Raw genomic sequence first — 17895 nt, 5'->3', positions numbered from 1 at the left:
CAAGGCGGCTGAGCGAGACGCGCGTCAGGCACCACGCGATCGGGCGGCGCGCGCGGGGGAAGCGGCGCCCGGCCACCGAGCGGCGAGGCGCCGCGGAGGAAGCACGCCGCGGCCGCAGCTGCACGCCCCTGCGACTGCATGAGGCTGTAATCGGCCCTCATGGACTCTGCTGGCTGGGCCAGAGAGAGGGGCTGAGGCGAGAAGGACGCCGTTCCCAGGCGCAGCACATGGCCAGGCGCAGCGCTGCGCCGAGGCCAGCACAAAGCAAGAGCAGGAGGGGCTCTGCCGCGGTCGCTGCTGCCTTTGCAGGGCCCAGCACCGCCTCGCCCTCGTGCGGCTCATGCAACATGCCCCTGGCCAGCGAAGGCCTGGCTGCTATACTTGGGTCGAGGAGAGGAGGCGCTGCCTGCTGTCAAGAGGAGGCGCGCCCGCCGCGGTGCCCGCCCAGGCGGCCGCACTTCCTCCTGTCCGCCCCGCACTGACTCGCTGCCGCTCTTTGGGGGCTGAGCGGCTGACGGCTGTGCGGTGCTTGTGCGGCGCTGTGCCGCTGTGCCGCCGCTCGCCGGCCTCGCGCGCGCGGCCGCATCCGCCTCGCCGGCGCCGCGCCGCAGCGCTTGGCCGGGCCCCGCAGCCAAGCTGCAGCCGCGAGCGCTGCCTTCGCCGCCTGCTGCCGCGCGGCGCCCGACCCGGGCCTGGCGCTGGCTCGCTGGCGTCGCGCCGCTCTCGTCCGGCCGTGCTTCCTCTCCGCATCCTCCATCGCTATCCTCGTCGTCGCCGTCGCCGTCGCCGTCGCGTCTGTCCGCTCCTTGTACCCCGGCCCAGGTCTCTGCGGCGCCCGTCTCCGTCCGCCGGCGCTGCTGTGCGCGCGATGGAGTACGCCTCGCTCGCCCACGCCTCGTCCTCCGCCAACGCTGCCGCTGCCGCGGCCGCCCTCGCGCCCGGCACCGCCGCCTCGCCCTTCTCCAGCCGGCCGAGCACGCCGGGCAGCAGCAGCGCCGCCGCCATGTCCGCCGCGCGCGGCAGCGTCTCGTCGGCGCCCAGCACGCAGCTGCCGTCGCGCAGCGCGTCGCCGGCGCACGGCAGCAGCAGCCAGCGCCGCTCGCCGTCGGCCGCTCGCAGCGCCGGCAGCGCCGCGTTCGGCGCACCCGGCCTCGGCATGACGCAGGTCTCGCAGCAGATGCGCGCGCCCGCCGGCCTCGCCTTTGCCGACGCCTTCGACCCGAGCTTCGGCCTGCCGCAGCACTCGTTCGCGCCGCCGCCGTCGGGCGCGTACGCCTTTGACGGCTCGTACGCGTTTGGCGCGCCGCCGGCGCTCGCCTACGCCAACGCCGCGCTCTCGCACTACGCCAGCGCCGGCGGCGGCGGCGAGCTGGCACCCGGCACGGCCAGTGCGCCCGCCAACGCGGCTGCGTACGGCGGGCTTGCGGCGGCGGCGCACCTCAGCCCGCACGCCCTCTCCTCGGCGCTCGCCGAGTGGCAGGCGGCCAGCATGCCCGGCTCGGCGGCCAGCAGTCCGGGCGCTGCCGCGCCGCGCCGGGCGGCACCGCTCGCCAGCACCGCCTCAGGCCCGGGCACGGGCGCCTCGACGCCGGCGCACACAGTGCCGCACGCCAGCAACAGCCGCGTCGCCGCGAGTGCCGTGACGGGCAAGCGGCTGAACTGGAGCGAGATGATCTGCCAGGTGCGTGCGGCGAGGTGCACGGCTCGCCCGCTGTGTGGCAGCACCGCTGACGCCGCGCTCCCACAGACGATCGCAGAGAGCGAGAGCGGGCGCCTCGTGATCCAGGACCTCTTCGAGAGCATGTGCAACAAGTTCCCCGAGATCCGCGAATGGGCGTTCGGCAAGGACTGGGAGGTGAGTGTGCGACGACAGGGGCAAAGGGAAGGGGACTCTTGCCGTGGAGCGCAAGACAGCGCAGACCAGCTGCGCACGATGCGCGCTGTGCACCGGCCGCCTGCTTTATGCGCATTGCACCCTCATCACGCGCTCCACGCAGGCCCGCGTCAAGAACCGCATCAAGTCGACGCTCTCGATCAAGGGCACACTCTTCATCAAGGTGCCGCGGCCCTCGTCGGCTGCCGGCAAGGGGTCGTGGTGGACGCTGTCGCAGGAGGCGCAGGACGCCTGGAAGGAGGGCCGCGTGGCATCCGTCGTGAAGAACAGCGGCACGACGCACGGGCGCACGGCGAGCGCCAGCAGCAAGCTGCACCACGACGGCGCCGCCTCGGGCGCCACGTCGCGCACCGCCAGCCGCGCGCCCTCGCGCGCCCCAAGCCGGCGTGGCAGTCCTGTGTCGAGTCGAGGGCCAAGCTCGGCGCACGCTCAGCATGCCAACCAGCATGCCAAGGCAGCGGCAGCGGCAGCCGCCAGTGCACCAGCGCCAATGACGCCCGCGCATGCTCGCTCGCCGTCGCAGGCAGGGCAAGCCGGGCAGCAGCAAGCGCCAACGCAGCAGCAGCAACAGCAGCAGCAGGACGCACTCCAGCAGCAGCAGCAAGCGATGCACCAGCAGGCCATGCACCAGCAGGCGATGCATCAGCAGGCGATGCAGCAGCACCAGCAGAACATGCACATGCAGCAGATGATGCAACAGCAGCAGCAGCAGTTCCCAATGCAGGCGCCGCAGCACGCCGGCCCCGCGCCGCCGCTGCAGCCGCCGCCAGACGCGCAGCACCAGCAGCAGCTCAACGCCGCCGCGATGCACTTTGCCAGCTCGCTCACGCCGGCGCAGGCCGCGCAGCTGCAGGCGCTCGGCATGGGCGGCTTCGGCGCGCCGCCGCCGCCGATGGGCCCGGGCCAGCGTGGCGGCATGGGTCCGCCAGGCGCGCCGCCGCCGATGCTCGAAAGCGGCCTCGAGGGGCTGGCAGACGGCGCGAGCCAGCTGAGCCTCAACGAGCGGCGTATGCGCCTGATGGAGAACAGGTGTGTGCCAGACGGGCATTGGTGCTGTACTTGCTTGCTCACACGTCTTGCCCAGCGTCAACGACTCGTTTGGCAGCACCGGCAGCACCAACGGCATGCTGCACAACCCCGACGTCTTCAGCTTCGGCTACGCGCAGCCGATGGGCAACGGCGCCTTCGACACGCTGCTGCCCAGCGCGCCGAGCGGCGAGAGCAGCACGGACAGCGACAGCGGCAGCGGCGCGCTGGGCAGCGACGTGCTGCTCGATGCCTTCGGCGGTGCCGATGCGTTTGCCGGCCTCGACGGCGGCTTTGGCGACGGCGCGTTCAGCCTGCTCGACAGCCCGCGGCCGAACGGCGGCGCCGCGCAGATGCGCAGCCAGACGGCGCCGAGCGGCGAGGTCGGGCCGTCGCACTCGCGCGGCGGCAGCGGCAGCGGCGGGCGCGGCACGCCGAGCGCCGGGCTGCACATTCCCGGCGCCACGCCGCTCGACTCGAGCGGGCTGCTGAGCTCGAGCCCGGCCGACTCGGCGTCGGGCTCGTGGTACTACGCCGGCGCGGCGGCGGCCGCGGCAGCCGCGTACGGCGACGGCATGCCTCCGCCCGGCGGCGCCACGCCGGCGCAGGCGCAGGCCAACGCCGACGCCGCGGCGCAGGCAGCGGCCCACGCGGCGGCGAACCAGACGTCGGGTGCGCCGCCGTACAACCCGGTGCTGCAGCGCGGCCCGCTCGATGCGCTGCGCGGCCTGCTGCCGAACCGTGCCGCCGCCGGCAGCGAGGCGGACTCGTCGTAGCCACAGCAGGCCTGCGTCCGCTCCGGGGTACCACAACGCCGTCTGCCCCACCCCACTCTCCTTGCTTCCATCTCTGCGTGCGCTCCCTCTGCGCGCGCGCCCGTCTCCCTTGCCTCCTTGATTCCCCCCTGTGCGCGCGCCGCTGCATCCCTGGCGCGCCGATCTCCCTGCTCTGCGGCGCTTCCTGCTGCGCCCTGCAATGACTCCAATGCCTTCCATCTGCCTGACTGAGTGCGCCGCGGCGCCAGCCAGTGCCCAGTCTAGCATCGCACGCTGCTCGTGTGACGCAGGCGAGCACGGCGTGATTGCGCAAGCGGAGCGTGGGAACACGATGCGGGGTGCTGCTGCGCGCGTGACTTGTCTTGTGCCAGGCGCACGGCCGCAGCTTACTTCACCTCCACGTCCACCCATCGGCCGCCATGTCGTCCGCCGCACCCGACAGCGCCGCCGCACAGCTCGCCGCGTACCGCCGCCGCCACCAGGGCGAGGCCGGCAGCGAGGAGGGCGCGCCGCCGCCGGCCGCTGCTGCTGCTGCGGAGCCCGCCGCGCAGGCCGAGCCGGCATCCGCTGCACTCGTCGCCGACCTGCTTCCATCGCCGCCGGCCTCTCCCGCCGTCGCCGGCAGCAGCAGCGCGGCGCCTGCTGCGCCGTCCACTGCCGCTGCACCTGCGCCGCGCGGGCCAGTGCGCGTGTCGCAGCTGCGCAACCGCGTCTGCTGGATCTGCAGCGAGGGCGACGCCGAGGACGGCGTGGCCGCGACGCCCAGCTCCAGCGGCGGCTCGACGCCGACAGCCGGCACGCCCACGCAGCAGCCGCAAGCGCGCACCCGCCGCCGCCGCTGGATCCACCCCTGCGGCTGCTCGCTCATCGCGCACGAGGCATGCCTGCGCCGCTGGGTGCGCCACTCGCAGGCACGCAAGGCGCCCGTGCGCTGTCCGCAGTGCGTGCAGCCGTACGAGCTGCACGAGCGGCGCAGCGTCGTCCTGGCGCTCGGGCAGCGTCTCGAGGCGCTCACGCAGCGCGCGCTGCCGATCCTCGCCGCCGCCAGTGCCGGCTCGGCGCTGCTCGTCGCCGGCACGGCGTACGGCTGTGCGGCGATCCGCGTCTTTGCCGGGCAGAGCGCTGCGCGGCGCATGCTCGACCGCAAGTGGCCGTGGCACGTGAGTGGTGCGCTGTGCCAGTGATGCGTCAGATCTGACACGCTGTGTCCAGTACTACTTTGACATTCCTCTAATCCCCGTCGCGCTCATCGTCGCCCGCGTCGAGACGCGCGGCATGCCCGCGCTCCTCTCGTACTTCATCTCGATGCACTTCCCACAGCTCTTCACGTACCTGCCGCTGCGCGGCGTCGGCGCCTTCTCGCGCATGAGCCGCGTGCAGCGCGCGCAGTTTGCGCAGTTCGAGGCGCGCAACAACCCGTTCCGCGCCCACGGCTCGTGGTGGCCGCTGCCGCCGAGTGTGACGGTGAGTCGGATAGAAAGTGCCGCCCTTTCGCTGCTGACACCTTCTGCAGCTCGTCGCGCTGCCCTGGATCCGCCTACTCTATCTGGAGCTCAAGCTACGCGTCACGCGCTGGGTCTTGGCGCCGCACGCGCGCCGGCCGCGGGCGCCTGCAGCTATCGGCGACCAGCCGCGTCGCCGCATCCGCGAGATTGTGCTCACCGACGGCCAGCCGATGGTCGATGTGCCGGGTCAAGACGGCGTGCGTGATGTGGGCATCGGCAGGGACGGCCTGCCGCGCCCTGTTCCGGCGGGCGTGGCTGCGATCGACGACCTCGGCCGCCGACCCGAAGGCCTGCCCGAGGACGACGACGATGAGGAAGACGAGATCGCTGCAGGCGCCGACGCCGCACATGGCGCCGACGCAGCGCGCGCGGCGGACCGGCGCCTCATCTACGTGACGCCGTCGAGCCTGGGCCGCCTGGTTCTGGGAGCGCTGGCGCTGCCCTTTGTCGGCTCCGCGGTCGGCAGTGTGCTGGCGATGCTGGCGCGCCGCTCGGGCTCGTCGATTATGCTGCGCATCCTCGGCATGCGCCCCGGCTCGCCCATCTCTCCACCTTCGTTCGCCGGCACGCCGTCCGCAAGCAGCACGGCGCCGCGCCGCTCGCCGTTCGCCTCGCTCTTCTATGGTGGCTCGGACAGCAGCGCCGCCGCCACCGCAGCTGCGCCTCAGCCGACAGCCGACAGCAGCTGGTCCTGGAGCCAGCTCAACTCGCGTGCGCGTGCCGCCGTCGCGCCCGAGCCCGCGCCGACGCCGGCCTGGCAGGAGGAGGATGCAGTGTGGCTGCGCAGCGCCATTGGCGCCGGCCTCTGCATCGTCGCCAAGGACATCGCACAGCTGGCGTACCGCGCAGCTCGTCTGCGCCAGGCGCGCGATCGCTCCAGCCTGACGGTGGCGGACAAGCCGTTCGCCGAGAGCATGCGCTCGGAGCTCGACATTCAGGAGTGAGATGGGCAATCCAGGCAGTAGCACATTAGGGCAGCGGAGCATAAGGATACAGGGGGGTATGCGGGAGCGTCACGGCGAGAGATCTCATGGCTTGGCCTTTTCGCGCAGCTCGCGCTTGAGCACCTTGCCCGCGGCGCTCTTGGGCACCTCCTCGATGAAGGTGACGCCCTTGATGCGCTTGTAGCCGGCCACGTCGGAGTTGACGCGCTGCATGATCTGCTCGGCCGCGGCCTTCTCGTCGGCCGGCTTGCTCTTGGGCACGACAAACGCCCACACAAGCTCGCTGTCATCCTTGGGGTCGCGCACGCCCACGACGGCCACGTCTGCGATCGAGTCGTCGCGGAAGAGCAGCGCTGCGGGGAGCTGTGTGAGCGCCAGCGCGACGTGCCTCGTGGCTGGACTCACCCTCCAGCTCCGCGGGCGACACCTGGAAGCCCTTGGCCTTGATGACGTCCTTCTGCCGGTCGGTGATGGTGACGTAGCCGGCCCTGCTGATGCGCACAATGTCGCCCGTGCGCAGCCAGCGCGCCTCGGGCGTCGCCTCGGGCGAGGGAAAGAAGGCCTCGGCGTTGGCGGCGGCGTTGTGCAGGTAGCCCGACATCATCTGCGGGCCCTGCAGCAGCAGCTCGCCTTCTTGCTCGTACGACAGCTCTGCAGAGGTGTCAGCGGCGCCAGAAGCAGCATGATCTGCGGCCGCTCACCCTGGCCTTCCGGGCCGATGACCTTGGCCCTGGTGTTTGGCGCCAGCACGCCGACGCTGCCTGGGGCGACCTTGATGTCGGCGAGCGTCTGCATGCAGATGATGGGGCTCACTGCGGCGCGTCAGTCAAGCAGGACATGCCCGAACGGCAGGGTGCTCACTCTCGGTCATGCCGTATCCTGTGCGCGGCGAAACGGGTCAGCCTGCTGTGCTGCAGGCGCCACGCCGCTGCTCACCGTCCGTGGCGCGGATGCCGAGCCGCCGATACACCTTCTGCGCCAGCTCGTCGGCGAGCGACGCGGCGCCGCTGGCGACGCGCCAGAGACTTGAGATGTCGTACTCGTCGATGAGCGGCGACTTGGCGAGCGCGAGCAGGATCGGCGGCACGATGAAGGCAAACGTCACCTTGCGCTCCTGCACGACGGAGAGAAAGGTGCGCAGGTCGAAGCGCGGCAGCACGACGCGCGGCGTGGCCTGGACAGAGAGGTGAGCGTGGCGCCACGGAAGTGCGTACCTCGGCAACGCACCGTGTGCAGCGCAACAAACGTGACGAGCAGGCCGTAGCAGTGGAACTGCGGCAGCACGTCCTGGTGGAACTCGGGCCGCCCGCGGTTCTTCGACTCGAGGCCCTCGGCGCCGAGCGAGAGGCGGCGCTTGACGCGCCCGAGCAGCGAGCCCTTGCTCGTGCCCTGCCCCGCCGTGTCGTACCAGCCCTTGCCCTCGGGATGCTCCTTGCGCCCGTCGAGCAGCGGCTTGTTCATGCGGTCGTGCAGCAGGAACGACGCCTGGATGGTGTTGGCCACGAGCGCCGAGTGCGGCAGGCACACGGCCTTTGGCGTGCCGGACGTGCCAGAGCTGCGGCAACGTGAGCTGCTGACAATGAAGAACACCGTCTGGCTCACCTGAAGCACAGCACGGCCGTGTCCTGCGGCTGCACCTCGGCGGCGCGCTGCTGCACCGCCGCCTTGCCCGCCTCGCCCAGCTCGCGGCCGCGCGGCAGCAGCGAGGCGAGCCAGCTGTCGGGCCGCTCCTCCTCCCACGCCCACAGCGCCACGTCGTGCGCCAGCGCCTCGAAGCCGGCGCCGTCCTGGCCGGCGTCGCGCGCCAGTGCTGTGGCGTTGCGTGCGACGTCGAGCGGCGAGCTCTTGCCCGGCGGCGCGATCGACGAGGCGAACACGGCACGCGCCTGCACCATGCGCAGCTGGTGCGCCAGCTCGCGCGCCGTGTACGCCGGATTGCACAGCGCGGGCACGCCGCCGGCCAGCTGGATGGCGAGCACGACGAGCAGATAGTCGTGCTGTGACGGAGATCAGCAGCGGCCACTTGCTGCAACGCGCTGCTGCTCACCTGGTTGCCCGAGAAGAGCGCCACGACGTCGCCGCGGCGCAGCGGCCCGCCGGCGTCGCGCATCGCCTGCTCGTCGAGCAGCGCGGCGGCAACGGCATATGCATCGCGTGCCAGCTGGCGCACGCTCAGCGGATGCGCCTGTGGCCGCGTGGCCGCGTCGGAGGCCGCCGGCGGCGGGAAGAAGAGCGGCGCCTCGAGGCGCGCGGCGTCGGTGCCGGGTGCGAGCGAGGCGTCCGGTGCGGCGGGCGCCAGCAGCAGCGCGGGCAGCGCACACTGCGGCAGGTGCAGCGCAGGGTGCGGCGAGGCGAACATGGCGGTGGTGGTAGTTGGGAGAGATGTGCCCACGCCAGCTGCAGCTGTGAAATGTGGCCCAGGCGAGCGGGCAGCGGGACCGTCCATCGCCGGCTCGTGATTACCCGGCGCTGCGGATGCAGATCTCGGCGCCAGACCTGCGGATCTCGGCATGCGCCACACCTGATCGCCCGCCTGTCCATGGCCAAGCCCGGACATGATGCACTTGCCCCTGCCTCTGTCTGCCAGCATCGCCAGCATACACGCTACAGCAACCCCTGCAACTACACTTCCTCGCTTGCAAGGCCCCTCGCCTCGCCTCGTCCAGAGGCGCCTCCACTTCAAGTTTGGGGGCAGCGCGTCTCGCTTTCGCTCTTTTCACACGCATCCTCCGCCATCCGCCTTGGCACCTCGCACCGCCAGCGCCGCGGCTCGGCACCTCACTGTGCGCAGCAGAAGCTCGGAATGCACGAGCCGAGCAGGGGCCTTGCTATCGAACTGCGCATGCCGAGGTGTGGGACTCGGAGGAGCAAGATTGGTGCTGTCCGCCTCCCGATTCCGCGGCTCTGCGCAGGCGCGCCGGCTGCCGGGCGCCGGGCGAGCCGGAGCGTGGCAGCTCGGCGTGGGAACAGCGCGCGAGTGCGGGGAAGGCGGGCTGCGATGCTCCGACACGCGCGCCTCCTTCCCACCCTCACCACGCCCGCCGCCATGAGCAAGGGTGAGTGAGCCCCACCGCACGCAGCACGTGGCCCTGTGCTGATCTCTGCAGGCGTCTTCATCGCCAACCGCGGCGAGATTGCGCTGCGCGTCGCCAGCACCTGCGCCCTCTTCCCGCTGCCCGGCAGCGCGCAGCCGTCGGCACAGACGGCCTTCCATGCGCTCGCCGTCGCCTCGGCCGGCGAGGCAGACGCAGCGCACATGCTCGCCGTGCCGCCAGCGCACCGCACGCTGCTCCATGCCGCCGGCGTGCGTGCCTACCTCGACGCCGAGGCGCTCGTCGCGGCCGCCAAGGGCGCGTCTGCCTGGGGTGTGCACCCGGGCTACGGCTTCCTCTCCGAGTCGCCCGCCTTTGCGCAGGCCGTGCAGGCTGCCGGCCTCGTGTGGATCGGCCCGGACCCGGCGCACCTGGCGCGCTTCGGTGAGAAGACGAGTGCGCGGCGCCTGGCGGCCGAGTGCAGCGTGCCCACGCTGCCCGGCACTGCTGGCGACGCCGCGTCGCTCGAGCAGGTGCGCGCTTTTGCACAGACGCTGCCGCGCGGCGCAAAGGTCATGATCAAGGCCGTTGCCGGCGGCGGTGGGCGCGGCATGCGCGTTGTGCCCGTCGACGACGGTGAGGCGGCCCTCTCGCGCGCCTACGAGAGCTGCGCGCGCGAGGCGGGCGCGGCGTTTGGCGACGCCCGGCTGTATGCCGAGCGCTACCTGGAGAATGCGCGGCACATCGAGGTGAGTCAAGTGATGCATGAGCCCTGTGCTGCGGGCTGAAGCGCCTCGCAGGTGCAAGTGATTGGCGACGGCAGTGGCGACGTGGCGCATCTGTGGGAGCGCGAGTGCAGGTGAGGCGACTGCGCTGCGCGTGCTACATAGTGGGTAAGCTCAGACCTCTGCCTCAGCCTGCAGCGCAAGCATCAGAAGCTCGTCGAGTTTGCGCCGGCGCCAAGTCTGTCCGGCGGCTCAGCATCGCCGCTGCGGCAGCGCCTGCTGGCCTCGGCGCTGCGCATGGCGTCGGTGGGCAAGTACAAGTCGCTCGGCACGTTCGAGTTTCTGTGTCTGCCCGACAGCGGCGAGCACTTCTTCATGGAGGCCAACCCGCGCATCCAGGTTGAACACACGGTGACGGAGCAGGTCACGCATCTCGACCTTGTGGCACTGCAGCTGCGCATCGCGCTCGGCGAGCGCCTGCGGGATATGGGCCTTGGTGAGGCTGCCGCGCCGCTACCGTTTCCACTGCTCTCTGCCGTGCAGCTGCGCATCAACTCGGAGACGCTCACTGAAAAGGGCGAGGCGCTGCCCGCCGTCGGCGCCGTGACGGCCTTTGCCCCTCCCGCCGGACCCGGCATCCGCGTCGACACGGCTGCGCACGCGCCGCACGGCGGTGTCGTGTACAGCGCCAGCCCGGCGTTTGACTCGCTCATGGCCAAGGTCATCGTCACGGCGCCGAGCTTCCCTGCAGTGCTGGCGCTGGCACGCCGCAGCCTGGCCGCGTTTGTGCTCGAAGGCTGTGAGAGCAATCTCGACTTTCAAGCAGCGCTTCTCGACCACCCAGCCGTTGGGAAGAATCGCGTGCACACGGCATTTGTCGAGCAGCACTGGGCGGAGCTCTTTCAGGATGCTTCACGGCGAAAGGCAAAGCGCACGTCCGGCGAGAAGAAGGCTCCCGCTCCGGCCGCAGCTCAGGCCAAGCATCAGCAGGCACCGCCGGGCACTGAGGCGCTCGCGCTGCCCCTCTCTGGCATCGTCACGGCCATCAGCGTCCAGGTCGGCCAGGAGGTCGGCGAGGGTGAGCAGGTGGCTGTCATCGAGGCGCTCAAGATGGAGCACGTCGTGACGGCATCGCGCGCCGGGCGCATCGAGCAGATCTGCACGCAGCAGGGCGATGCCGTACAGGCGTCCTCGCCGCTGCTCTTCTTTGCGCCGCTCGCGGGCTCGTCGCGCGCCGCTGCGGCGGCCAAGAAGCAGCTCGACCTGGACCACATCCCGCCGAAGCTGCAGCAATTCTTTGACCGGCAGCGCCTGGCGTCACCCGAGTCGATGACCAGCGCCGTCAAGCGGAGACACGATGCTGGCTTCCTCACTGCGCGCGAGAATCTGGCGCTTCTCGCTGATCAGGGCTCGGTCATTGAGATTGGCGCGCTGGCGCTGGCGGCACAGCGGACGCGTATCTCGGAGGAGAAGCTCCTGGCGAACACGCAGGGCGACGGCATCTTGTGAGTGTCGGCGTGGGCGCTGTGTGGACTGTGCTGACTGGTGATAGGACGGCGTGGGCAACTGTGAATGCTGGGCTGTTTGAGCAAGGTCCGTCACGGCCGGGCGCCGAGTCGCGCGCCCGCTGTGCCCTGTTTCTCGGCGACGCACAGGTGCTCGCAGGCACGCAGGGCTACTTCCACCACCTCAAGCTTGGTGCGTCACGCGTTGAGCTCTTCTGCGGTACTGCCTGACGGCTTCACAGATCGCCTGTTCCGCTCCGTGCTCGAGAATCCTGCGGTGAGCAGACGGAGCGTGTCTTGAGGTGCGGCAGAGCTGACTTGCCAAACCCCAGCCTCTCATCATGTACGCCGAGGGCGGCGGTGGCAGACCTGGCGATGTCGATCTGGCGCCGCTCAAGGCAGGCGGTGCGTGCCTGACAGGCCTACTCTGATCTCGCACCATCTGACGTGCCGCTGCAGGTCTCGAGGGGCCGGCCTTTACACTCATGGCAATGATCCGTGCCCGTGGCTTGCCAACCAGTGAGTGGCGCAACGAGACACCTTCTGTCATCTGCTGACTTGTACCACGAGTCGGAATTGCCGCTGGCTACGTCTTTGCGGGCAACGCTGCGCTCCTCGGCACGTGCGACATTGTCATCGCCTCGCTCGGCGGCGTCGAGGGCGCGCCCAAGCGGCTTCCAACGAGCATTGGCATGGGCGGCCCGGCGATGATCGAGGGCGGCGGGCTCGGCGTGTACAAGGTGAGTGCGGCGTGAAGTGAAGCGACTAGTGCTGACTGCGAATCAGCCGTACGACATTGGGCCGCCGCTTGTGCACGCGGAGAGCGGCTCTGTGTGAGTGACTCGCGAAGAGATGCTAGCCCTGGCTGACTCGTCGCACAGAGACATCGTTGTGCCGACGGACCGCGAGGCCGCGACGTTGACGAAGAAGCTCTTGGGCTACTTCCAGGGCCCGCTGCCCGCTGCCCACTGGAAGCACACCTCCGACCAGCGGCGCATGCGCCACGTGCTGCCCGAATCGCGGCTGCGCGCCTACGACGTGCGCGAGGTCATCGGCCTGCTCGCCGACGACGACACGTTCTGCGAGATCGGCGAGGCATGGGGCAAGAACCTCATCACGGGCTTCCTGCGCGTCGAGGGCCAGCCGCTCGGTGTCGTCGCCTCGTCGGTGGCCTCGCCGCTCGGCGGCGCCATCGAGGCGGCCTCGGCGCGCAAGGCGACGCGCTTCGTGCAGCTGCTGGCGCGGACGCAGTGTGCGCATCTTGTTGTCCTCGTCGATACGCCGGGCTTCATCGTCGGCGGGCCCGAGACGGAGGGCGAAGGCGGCCTGCGCGCGTTCCCGGAGCTCTTTGCGGCGATGTCGTCGCTGACAGACGGCGGCGGCCGCATCTTTGCCAGTGAGTGGTGCGAAGGCCCTGTTTCGCATACGCTGACCCTCTGCAGTCACGCTGCGCAAGGCGTTTGGCCTCGGCGCGCAGGGGCTGCTCGGCGGCGGCAGCCTGAGCAACCACAGCAGCGTGTCGTGGCCGAATGGCGAGTGGGGGCCGATGGGCGTCGAGGGTGAGTGAGGGAGAGGACAGCGATGGCGAGGCTTGCCGCGCTGACTATGCCACGCAGGTGCGGTGCGTCTTGGCTTCCGTAAGGAGCTCGAGGCGGCCAAGTCGGAGGAGGAGCGGCAGGAGCTCTTCAACAAGTGAGTTGCGAGACGTCAGACACGTGCGTCGCTCACACCCGGCCAGACTCGTCGCTGCGTCGTACGAGCGCGGCGCCGCGGTCAACGTCGCGGCCAAGATGGAGATCGACGCCGTCATCGACCCCGCGGCGACGCGGCACTGGGTCGCGACGGCGCTGCGCATGGTGCGGCAGCGCGTGCCGACGTGGCAGCAGGCGGAGCCGTCGCGCTCGCGGCTGTGACGTGGAATGCAGCGTAGCAGACAAAGCGGCGCGGAGGGGCGGTGTGCTGAGGCGTCGCCGCAAGTGGTGCCCTGGTGTCGGTAAGCGGCAACAATGCGGAGCCGAGCTGCCCTGCAAGCGCGCAGGGAGCACGAGAGGCGGCGACGGGCAGCATCGCACGAGCATGCTCATCCACGCGGCTCTGAGCTATGCGAGGCGCGCCGCCCGCTCTCACATTCGCGCTCTGGAGCGCTGTGTCGAGCGCTGAGCTGCAGACGGGTCAAGGCAGAGCGGCAAGCTGAGGGGAAGGCGTTAGTTTGCCCCCCCGTGCCGTCGGCCTGCGGCGCGGCCAACGCGCGCACACAAGCCGCGCTGCGGCCCATGGCGTCGCTCGAGCCGCTCCGCGGCCTACGGCGTCGCTCAAGCCGCGCCGCGGCTTCTGCACTGGGGCCGGGCGCTGGCGGGCGCTGGCGAAGAGGCTGATCCGGACCAGGCGCAGATCCAGCGGTCTGCTGTCCGCCCCGTGCCGCCGCCCAGCCGCCAGTTGCAGCTCGCGGAGGGCGTAGCGGGCTCTGCGCGCGGCGCATGTCGCGGCGGGACTCGGGCAGCCCGCGTCACGTGCAGTCGTGCGGCGTGCCGCGCGTGGCGCCGCGCGCCGCGTCAACATCGTGCCCCTGACGGAGCGACCTTGCGCACCATGCCACCATCCCGATGCGCTCGCGCAGCGCGAGAGCCCGAGCGCCGGCGTCGTCAAGCGCAACAGGCAGGCGCGCACAGCAGCAGGACAATCATCGCCGCCGAATCCAGCCGCCGCCGCAGCGTCAGCAGCAGCAGCAGCAGCAGCAGCATAAGCAACAGCGGCGAGGCGGACAGCGGGTGGCAGGCGCCGCCGCCGCAGCAGCAGCAGGTGCACGGCGAGCGGCGGCATTCAGCCCATGCGGGTGCCGCAGCAGGGCAGCAGCAGCAGCAGCAGCAGCAGCAGCAGCAGCAGGCGCACGGCGGGCGGCGGGCGTCGCTGGCGCGCGAGATGGGCAGGCTGCACGCTGGGCTGAAGGAGAGGCAGCAGCGCAGGCTGGGCTGGAGGAGGGGCGGCAGCGCAGGCTGGGCTGAAGGAGGGGCAGCAGCGGCAGGCAGGCTGGGCCGAAGACGGAAGGAGAGGCGGCAGCAGCGGTCCGGGAAGCAGCGCGCAGGCGCCTACGGTGAGCATTGAGCGCGCTCGGCGGGGCGAGAGCAGAGGGTTGCGCAGCGGCAGAGGCAGCGGTGGGCGCCGGCGGCACGTGTTGACGCCGACAGCACCGGCATCAGCCGCAGGGCTGCAGCAGGGGAGGAGAATGCGCAGTGCAGCGAGAGGCGTGAGGCGCTGCGCGACGCGGCCAAGCGGCGAGGGCTGCTGCACGACGCCGCGGGGGCGGGCTCTCGCATGCCGCACCGCCGCCCAGCTGGCAAGGGGTGCGGCCAGCGAGCACGCTTCTGCCCTCGCAACTCCGTCTTCCGCATCGCTGCGTCGTCCCTGCGTCGCTGCATCGCCGCACTCCTCTGCATCGCTGGCGTGCGTCGCTGCGTTGCACCCGCACTCCTCCGCAGCGCTGCGTCCTCTCTGCATCGCTGCATCACCGCCGCACTCGCCTCTCGCGCGCGCACTCCTCTGCATCGCTGCATCGCCGCCGCTCGCACGCATCCGCCATGCCGCGCCCGACGATCCTCGACCTGCTGCGCCGTCAGCCTGCAGCCGGCGATGTTGTTGCTGAGCCTGCGGGCGGCAGCAGCGGCAGCGCGGCGCGTGCGCCTGCTCCTCTCGGCGGCGGCAGCGGAACGGCGCGTCCGCCTGCTCCTCCCGGCGGCGGCAGCGGAACGGCGCCGGCGCCTGCTCCTCCCGGCGGCGGCAGCAGAACGGCGCCTGCGCCTGCTCCTCCCGGCATGGCGTCTGCGGCCTCGCGCACCGCACGCATGGCCCCTGGCCTCGGGCCGGCCTCGGAAGCCATGGCCAGGGCGTCGGCAGGCAGCAGCAGCCGCGCGCCGCCTGCTCCGCCCGGCATGCCGTCTGCGCCGTCGCGCACCGTCCTTGGCGCCATCGATAACGCTGCGGCTATTGCCCGCCGCCGCGAGAATAATCCCGCTACGGCGGCCAGGCTCGACGACCGCATCGCCAAGCGCAAGAATGCGCGTGAGGAGGCGCAGGCTGGCGTCGAGCACGTCGAGCGTGCGGCAGCAGCCCGGGCAGCCGCGCTTGGTGCGCTCCGCAGCATTACTCTCACTCTCGAGAGCGTGCGTGCCGCAGTCCTAGCAATTCACTGCCCGCATGGCCAGCAGCGCCAGAGCTCAATCGATGCAGTGGCGCGCGTCGTGCACATCAGCAACTTCCAGGACGTGGCCAAGCTCCTCTTCGAGCCGCTGCTCGTTGACCTGCACAGCGTCCCCGCCTTTTGCATCCCGGCGGCGGCGGGCCAGAATAGCAGCCATCTCTACGTTCGCCAGGCGCCGCTTTCTGGCGCGGCGCTAGACACCTTTGAGCCTCAGCTACTCTCCGACACGCCCGCGGAGCGGCAGCACGTCGACTGCCTGTGCACAGCACTGAGTGCCGCGGCGTCCTCCGGCACAGCCGGCTCCTCGCCTTTCCTAAAGTACGGCGGGACGACTCATCGCGACGCGCCTGCTGCCGCGCTGCTCCGCGCAGAGGAGGACGAGAAGGGCAGCAGTCGCCGCGTGCAGCAGTGGAGCAAGGTGCTGCAGTTTGACGTCTTTGAGCTAGCCGGAGTAGATGATGGTGCTGCTACTCTCATGGACTGGCGGGCCAGTCGCTGCGCACAGGTGCGTTCCTTGCGCTCTTTGCCCTGCATGGCGGTGATTAACCGCTCCCCTTGGCAGGAGTGCGAGGCGGTGCTCATCTCTATCCTCGGAGGCTCCGGCGGCAGCGTGACGGCTAACAATGCGCCCGGTGGCTTCCACTACGTCTTTGCGCCGCCCCCCGCCCTTGCTGCGTCTGTTCGATCCATGACACCTTTCCGCCAAGCAGCGCCGTCGCTCAGCTGCAGCTCGGAGATGACGCCGCACGCCATCCTCAAGCGCGCTCGCGGCCTGCTTCTGCAGCACCAGCACCTGCTGCCCGGCAGCCTCGTCATCATCAACGACGCGAGCTTTGCTCATCTCCTCGAGGCTGCAGAGGGGCCCGCCAGCGGCGGCATTATCATCGGTGCCGACATTACTCTCGAGGCGCTGCAAGACAGCCGCGTCTCCTACTTCAGCGACGCCGCCGGCCCTGGGCCTAGGCTCGGTCGCGACATCTACGACAGCCTGCAGGCGCGCAGCGGCCGCAGCCTCAAGAATGCCGTCTCCATCGACGTCTGGTCCCTCAGTAATCGGGGCAAAGAGCTGAACCTGTTCTACGCGGTGCTACTCGCTCAGTTCCTGCGCGCTGCTGGCTTCGGCTCCGGCTCCGGCTCCGGCTCCGGCTCCAGCTCCCCGCGCATCAAGGTCGACGGCGCAGACGCCTTTGCCTTCCTCGCAGTGCTGCCGCAGCTGCTGCAAGCAGCTTGCTCCCTTCTTGGAGACGTCTCGCTGGAGGAGCTCCTCGGCGCTCCGCTCACGGCGTCGCAAACCCAGCTGCTCATGAGCGCCGGTCCGGACCTCTGCCGTGGCGAACTCGAGGATGCGCAGGCCAGCTTCCGTCGCGGCTTCCTCGAGAAGGTGGGCTGGCAGCAGCTGAGCCAGCCGGGGCTTGGCACCGAGATCAACCTGCTCGTCAGCATCCACACCGGCAGCGTCAAGTACCAGCCGCAGCTGGCAGAAGTCCGCGCCAACCTCTTCTACTTCCTCGCGCTCGATTTCTTCTACAACCCCGCTCCGCTCGACGGGCCGCTCGCCGATCCCGCTCCACTGGTGGCGCAGCTGCAGCAGCTGCACCGTGCGGTCGACGGCTCTCTCGTTGCTGGACGGCACGCAAAGATGTCCAAGGAGGAGCACAGCACGCGCAACTCGGAGAAGACGAAGCGTGCAACTGAGGAGGCCCTCAAGAAGGATCCGGACATGCCCTTCAAGACTTATCTTCTGCAGGGCAACCGGGTGGCGACGCCGAGCGGCATGCTGACCGGCTCGCCAGAGCACCGCCGCTGGTACGAGAGCCGGCCGGCGGGCATCAACCTGATGCGCTCCGCCAACGTCTTTGGTAACCACACCCCGCGCCCCACCCGCCGCCGCTAGGAGCCGCCTCGTCCAGGCCATCACGCACCTCTTCCTTCGCCGCGCATCCCTTCCCAGCCCTCACTCCCAGCCGCGCACTGTAACGCTCCGTACATCCATCAATTTGCACGCAGCAAGCTAGCTGCGTGCGAGAGAGAGAGGCGCAGCAGCGTCGAGGGAGTGGAAGCAGAGAGGAAGTGGTGGTGAGATGCAGAGCACGCGTGCGCGGCACAGATCGAGTCGGCGGGCCGCTCCGCGCCGCGCTGGCCGGAACTTCGCCCGATAGCTCTTGTACTTGGCGGCCGGAGCCACAGATATCCGGTCTTTGGTAGTTTAGGGGTTATGACGGGACCTTGTCATTACGGCATGTCCATCGCTTCGGCGGTCCAGACCCGGGTTCGATTCCCGGCCAGAGAGATT

General features: G+C 70.5%; 6 protein-coding genes and 1 non-coding gene across 7 annotated transcripts; 4 read left to right on the top strand and 3 right to left on the bottom strand.

The window, feature by feature from the left end:
• Positions 1 to 746: 746 nt before the first annotated feature.
• On the bottom strand, positions 747 to 1041 carry FA09DRAFT_328663 (hypothetical protein). Its single transcript, XM_025741863.1, has one exon. The coding sequence runs from the start codon at positions 1003 to 1005 to the stop codon at positions 760 to 762; it is 246 nt and encodes an 81-aa protein (XP_025600164.1). The 5' UTR covers positions 1006 to 1041; the 3' UTR covers positions 747 to 759.
• A 3074-nt stretch (positions 1042 to 4115) lies between these two features.
• On the top strand, positions 4116 to 6145 carry FA09DRAFT_337372 (hypothetical protein; the record flags this gene model as incomplete). Its single annotated transcript, XM_025743988.1, has 3 exons — positions 4116 to 4856; positions 4909 to 5160; positions 5210 to 6145. 3 exons carry the CDS (start codon positions 4116 to 4118, stop codon positions 6143 to 6145), a joined length of 1929 nt encoding a protein of 642 aa, XP_025600163.1.
• Positions 6137 to 8509, bottom strand: FA09DRAFT_328662 (acetyl-CoA synthetase-like protein). Its single transcript, XM_025741862.1, has 8 exons — positions 8193 to 8509; positions 7748 to 8142; positions 7373 to 7700; positions 7082 to 7319; positions 7007 to 7024; positions 6847 to 6957; positions 6551 to 6796; positions 6137 to 6498 (listed from the first exon to the last, which is right to left on the bottom strand). The coding sequence occupies exons 1-8, from the start codon at positions 8502 to 8504 to the stop codon at positions 6230 to 6232; spliced, it is 1917 nt and encodes a 638-aa protein (XP_025600162.1). The 5' UTR covers positions 8505 to 8509; the 3' UTR covers positions 6137 to 6229.
• A 668-nt stretch (positions 8510 to 9177) lies between these two features.
• FA09DRAFT_328660 (ClpP/crotonase) lies at positions 9178 to 13581 on the top strand. Its single transcript, XM_025741861.1, has 14 exons — positions 9178 to 9201; positions 9253 to 9926; positions 9978 to 10036; positions 10094 to 11407; positions 11455 to 11600; positions 11650 to 11684; positions 11740 to 11812; positions 11867 to 11926; positions 11978 to 12147; positions 12194 to 12240; positions 12289 to 12803; positions 12850 to 12966; positions 13024 to 13099; positions 13146 to 13581. Exons 1-14 carry the CDS (start codon positions 9192 to 9194, stop codon positions 13318 to 13320), a joined length of 3471 nt encoding a protein of 1156 aa, XP_025600161.1. The 5' UTR covers positions 9178 to 9191; the 3' UTR covers positions 13321 to 13581.
• A 532-nt stretch (positions 13582 to 14113) lies between these two features.
• Positions 14114 to 15099, bottom strand: FA09DRAFT_328659 (hypothetical protein). Its single transcript, XM_025741860.1, has one exon. It carries the CDS (start codon positions 14948 to 14950, stop codon positions 14228 to 14230), a length of 723 nt encoding a protein of 240 aa, XP_025600160.1. The 5' UTR covers positions 14951 to 15099; the 3' UTR covers positions 14114 to 14227.
• Positions 15100 to 15260: 161 nt separating this feature from the next.
• FA09DRAFT_328658 (hypothetical protein) lies at positions 15261 to 17597 on the top strand. The gene is made up of 2 exons (XM_025741859.1): positions 15261 to 16107; positions 16165 to 17597. Exons 1-2 carry the CDS (start codon positions 15280 to 15282, stop codon positions 17494 to 17496), a joined length of 2160 nt encoding a protein of 719 aa, XP_025600159.1. The 5' UTR covers positions 15261 to 15279; the 3' UTR covers positions 17497 to 17597.
• A 200-nt stretch (positions 17598 to 17797) lies between these two features.
• On the top strand, positions 17798 to 17892 carry FA09DRAFT_t19. Its single transcript has one exon. It is a non-coding gene; the product is annotated as a tRNA-Asp (tRNA).
• The last annotated feature ends 3 nt before the right edge of the window (positions 17893 to 17895 follow it).

This window comes from Tilletiopsis washingtonensis (assembly GCF_003144115.1).
Source record: "Tilletiopsis washingtonensis strain MCA 4186 unplaced genomic scaffold FA09scaffold_5, whole genome shotgun sequence".
NCBI lineage: Eukaryota > Fungi > Basidiomycota > Exobasidiomycetes > Entylomatales > Tilletiopsis > Tilletiopsis washingtonensis.
The sequence above is the reverse complement of the archived record's forward strand: the minus strand, read 5'-3'. Positions and strand labels throughout refer to the sequence as shown.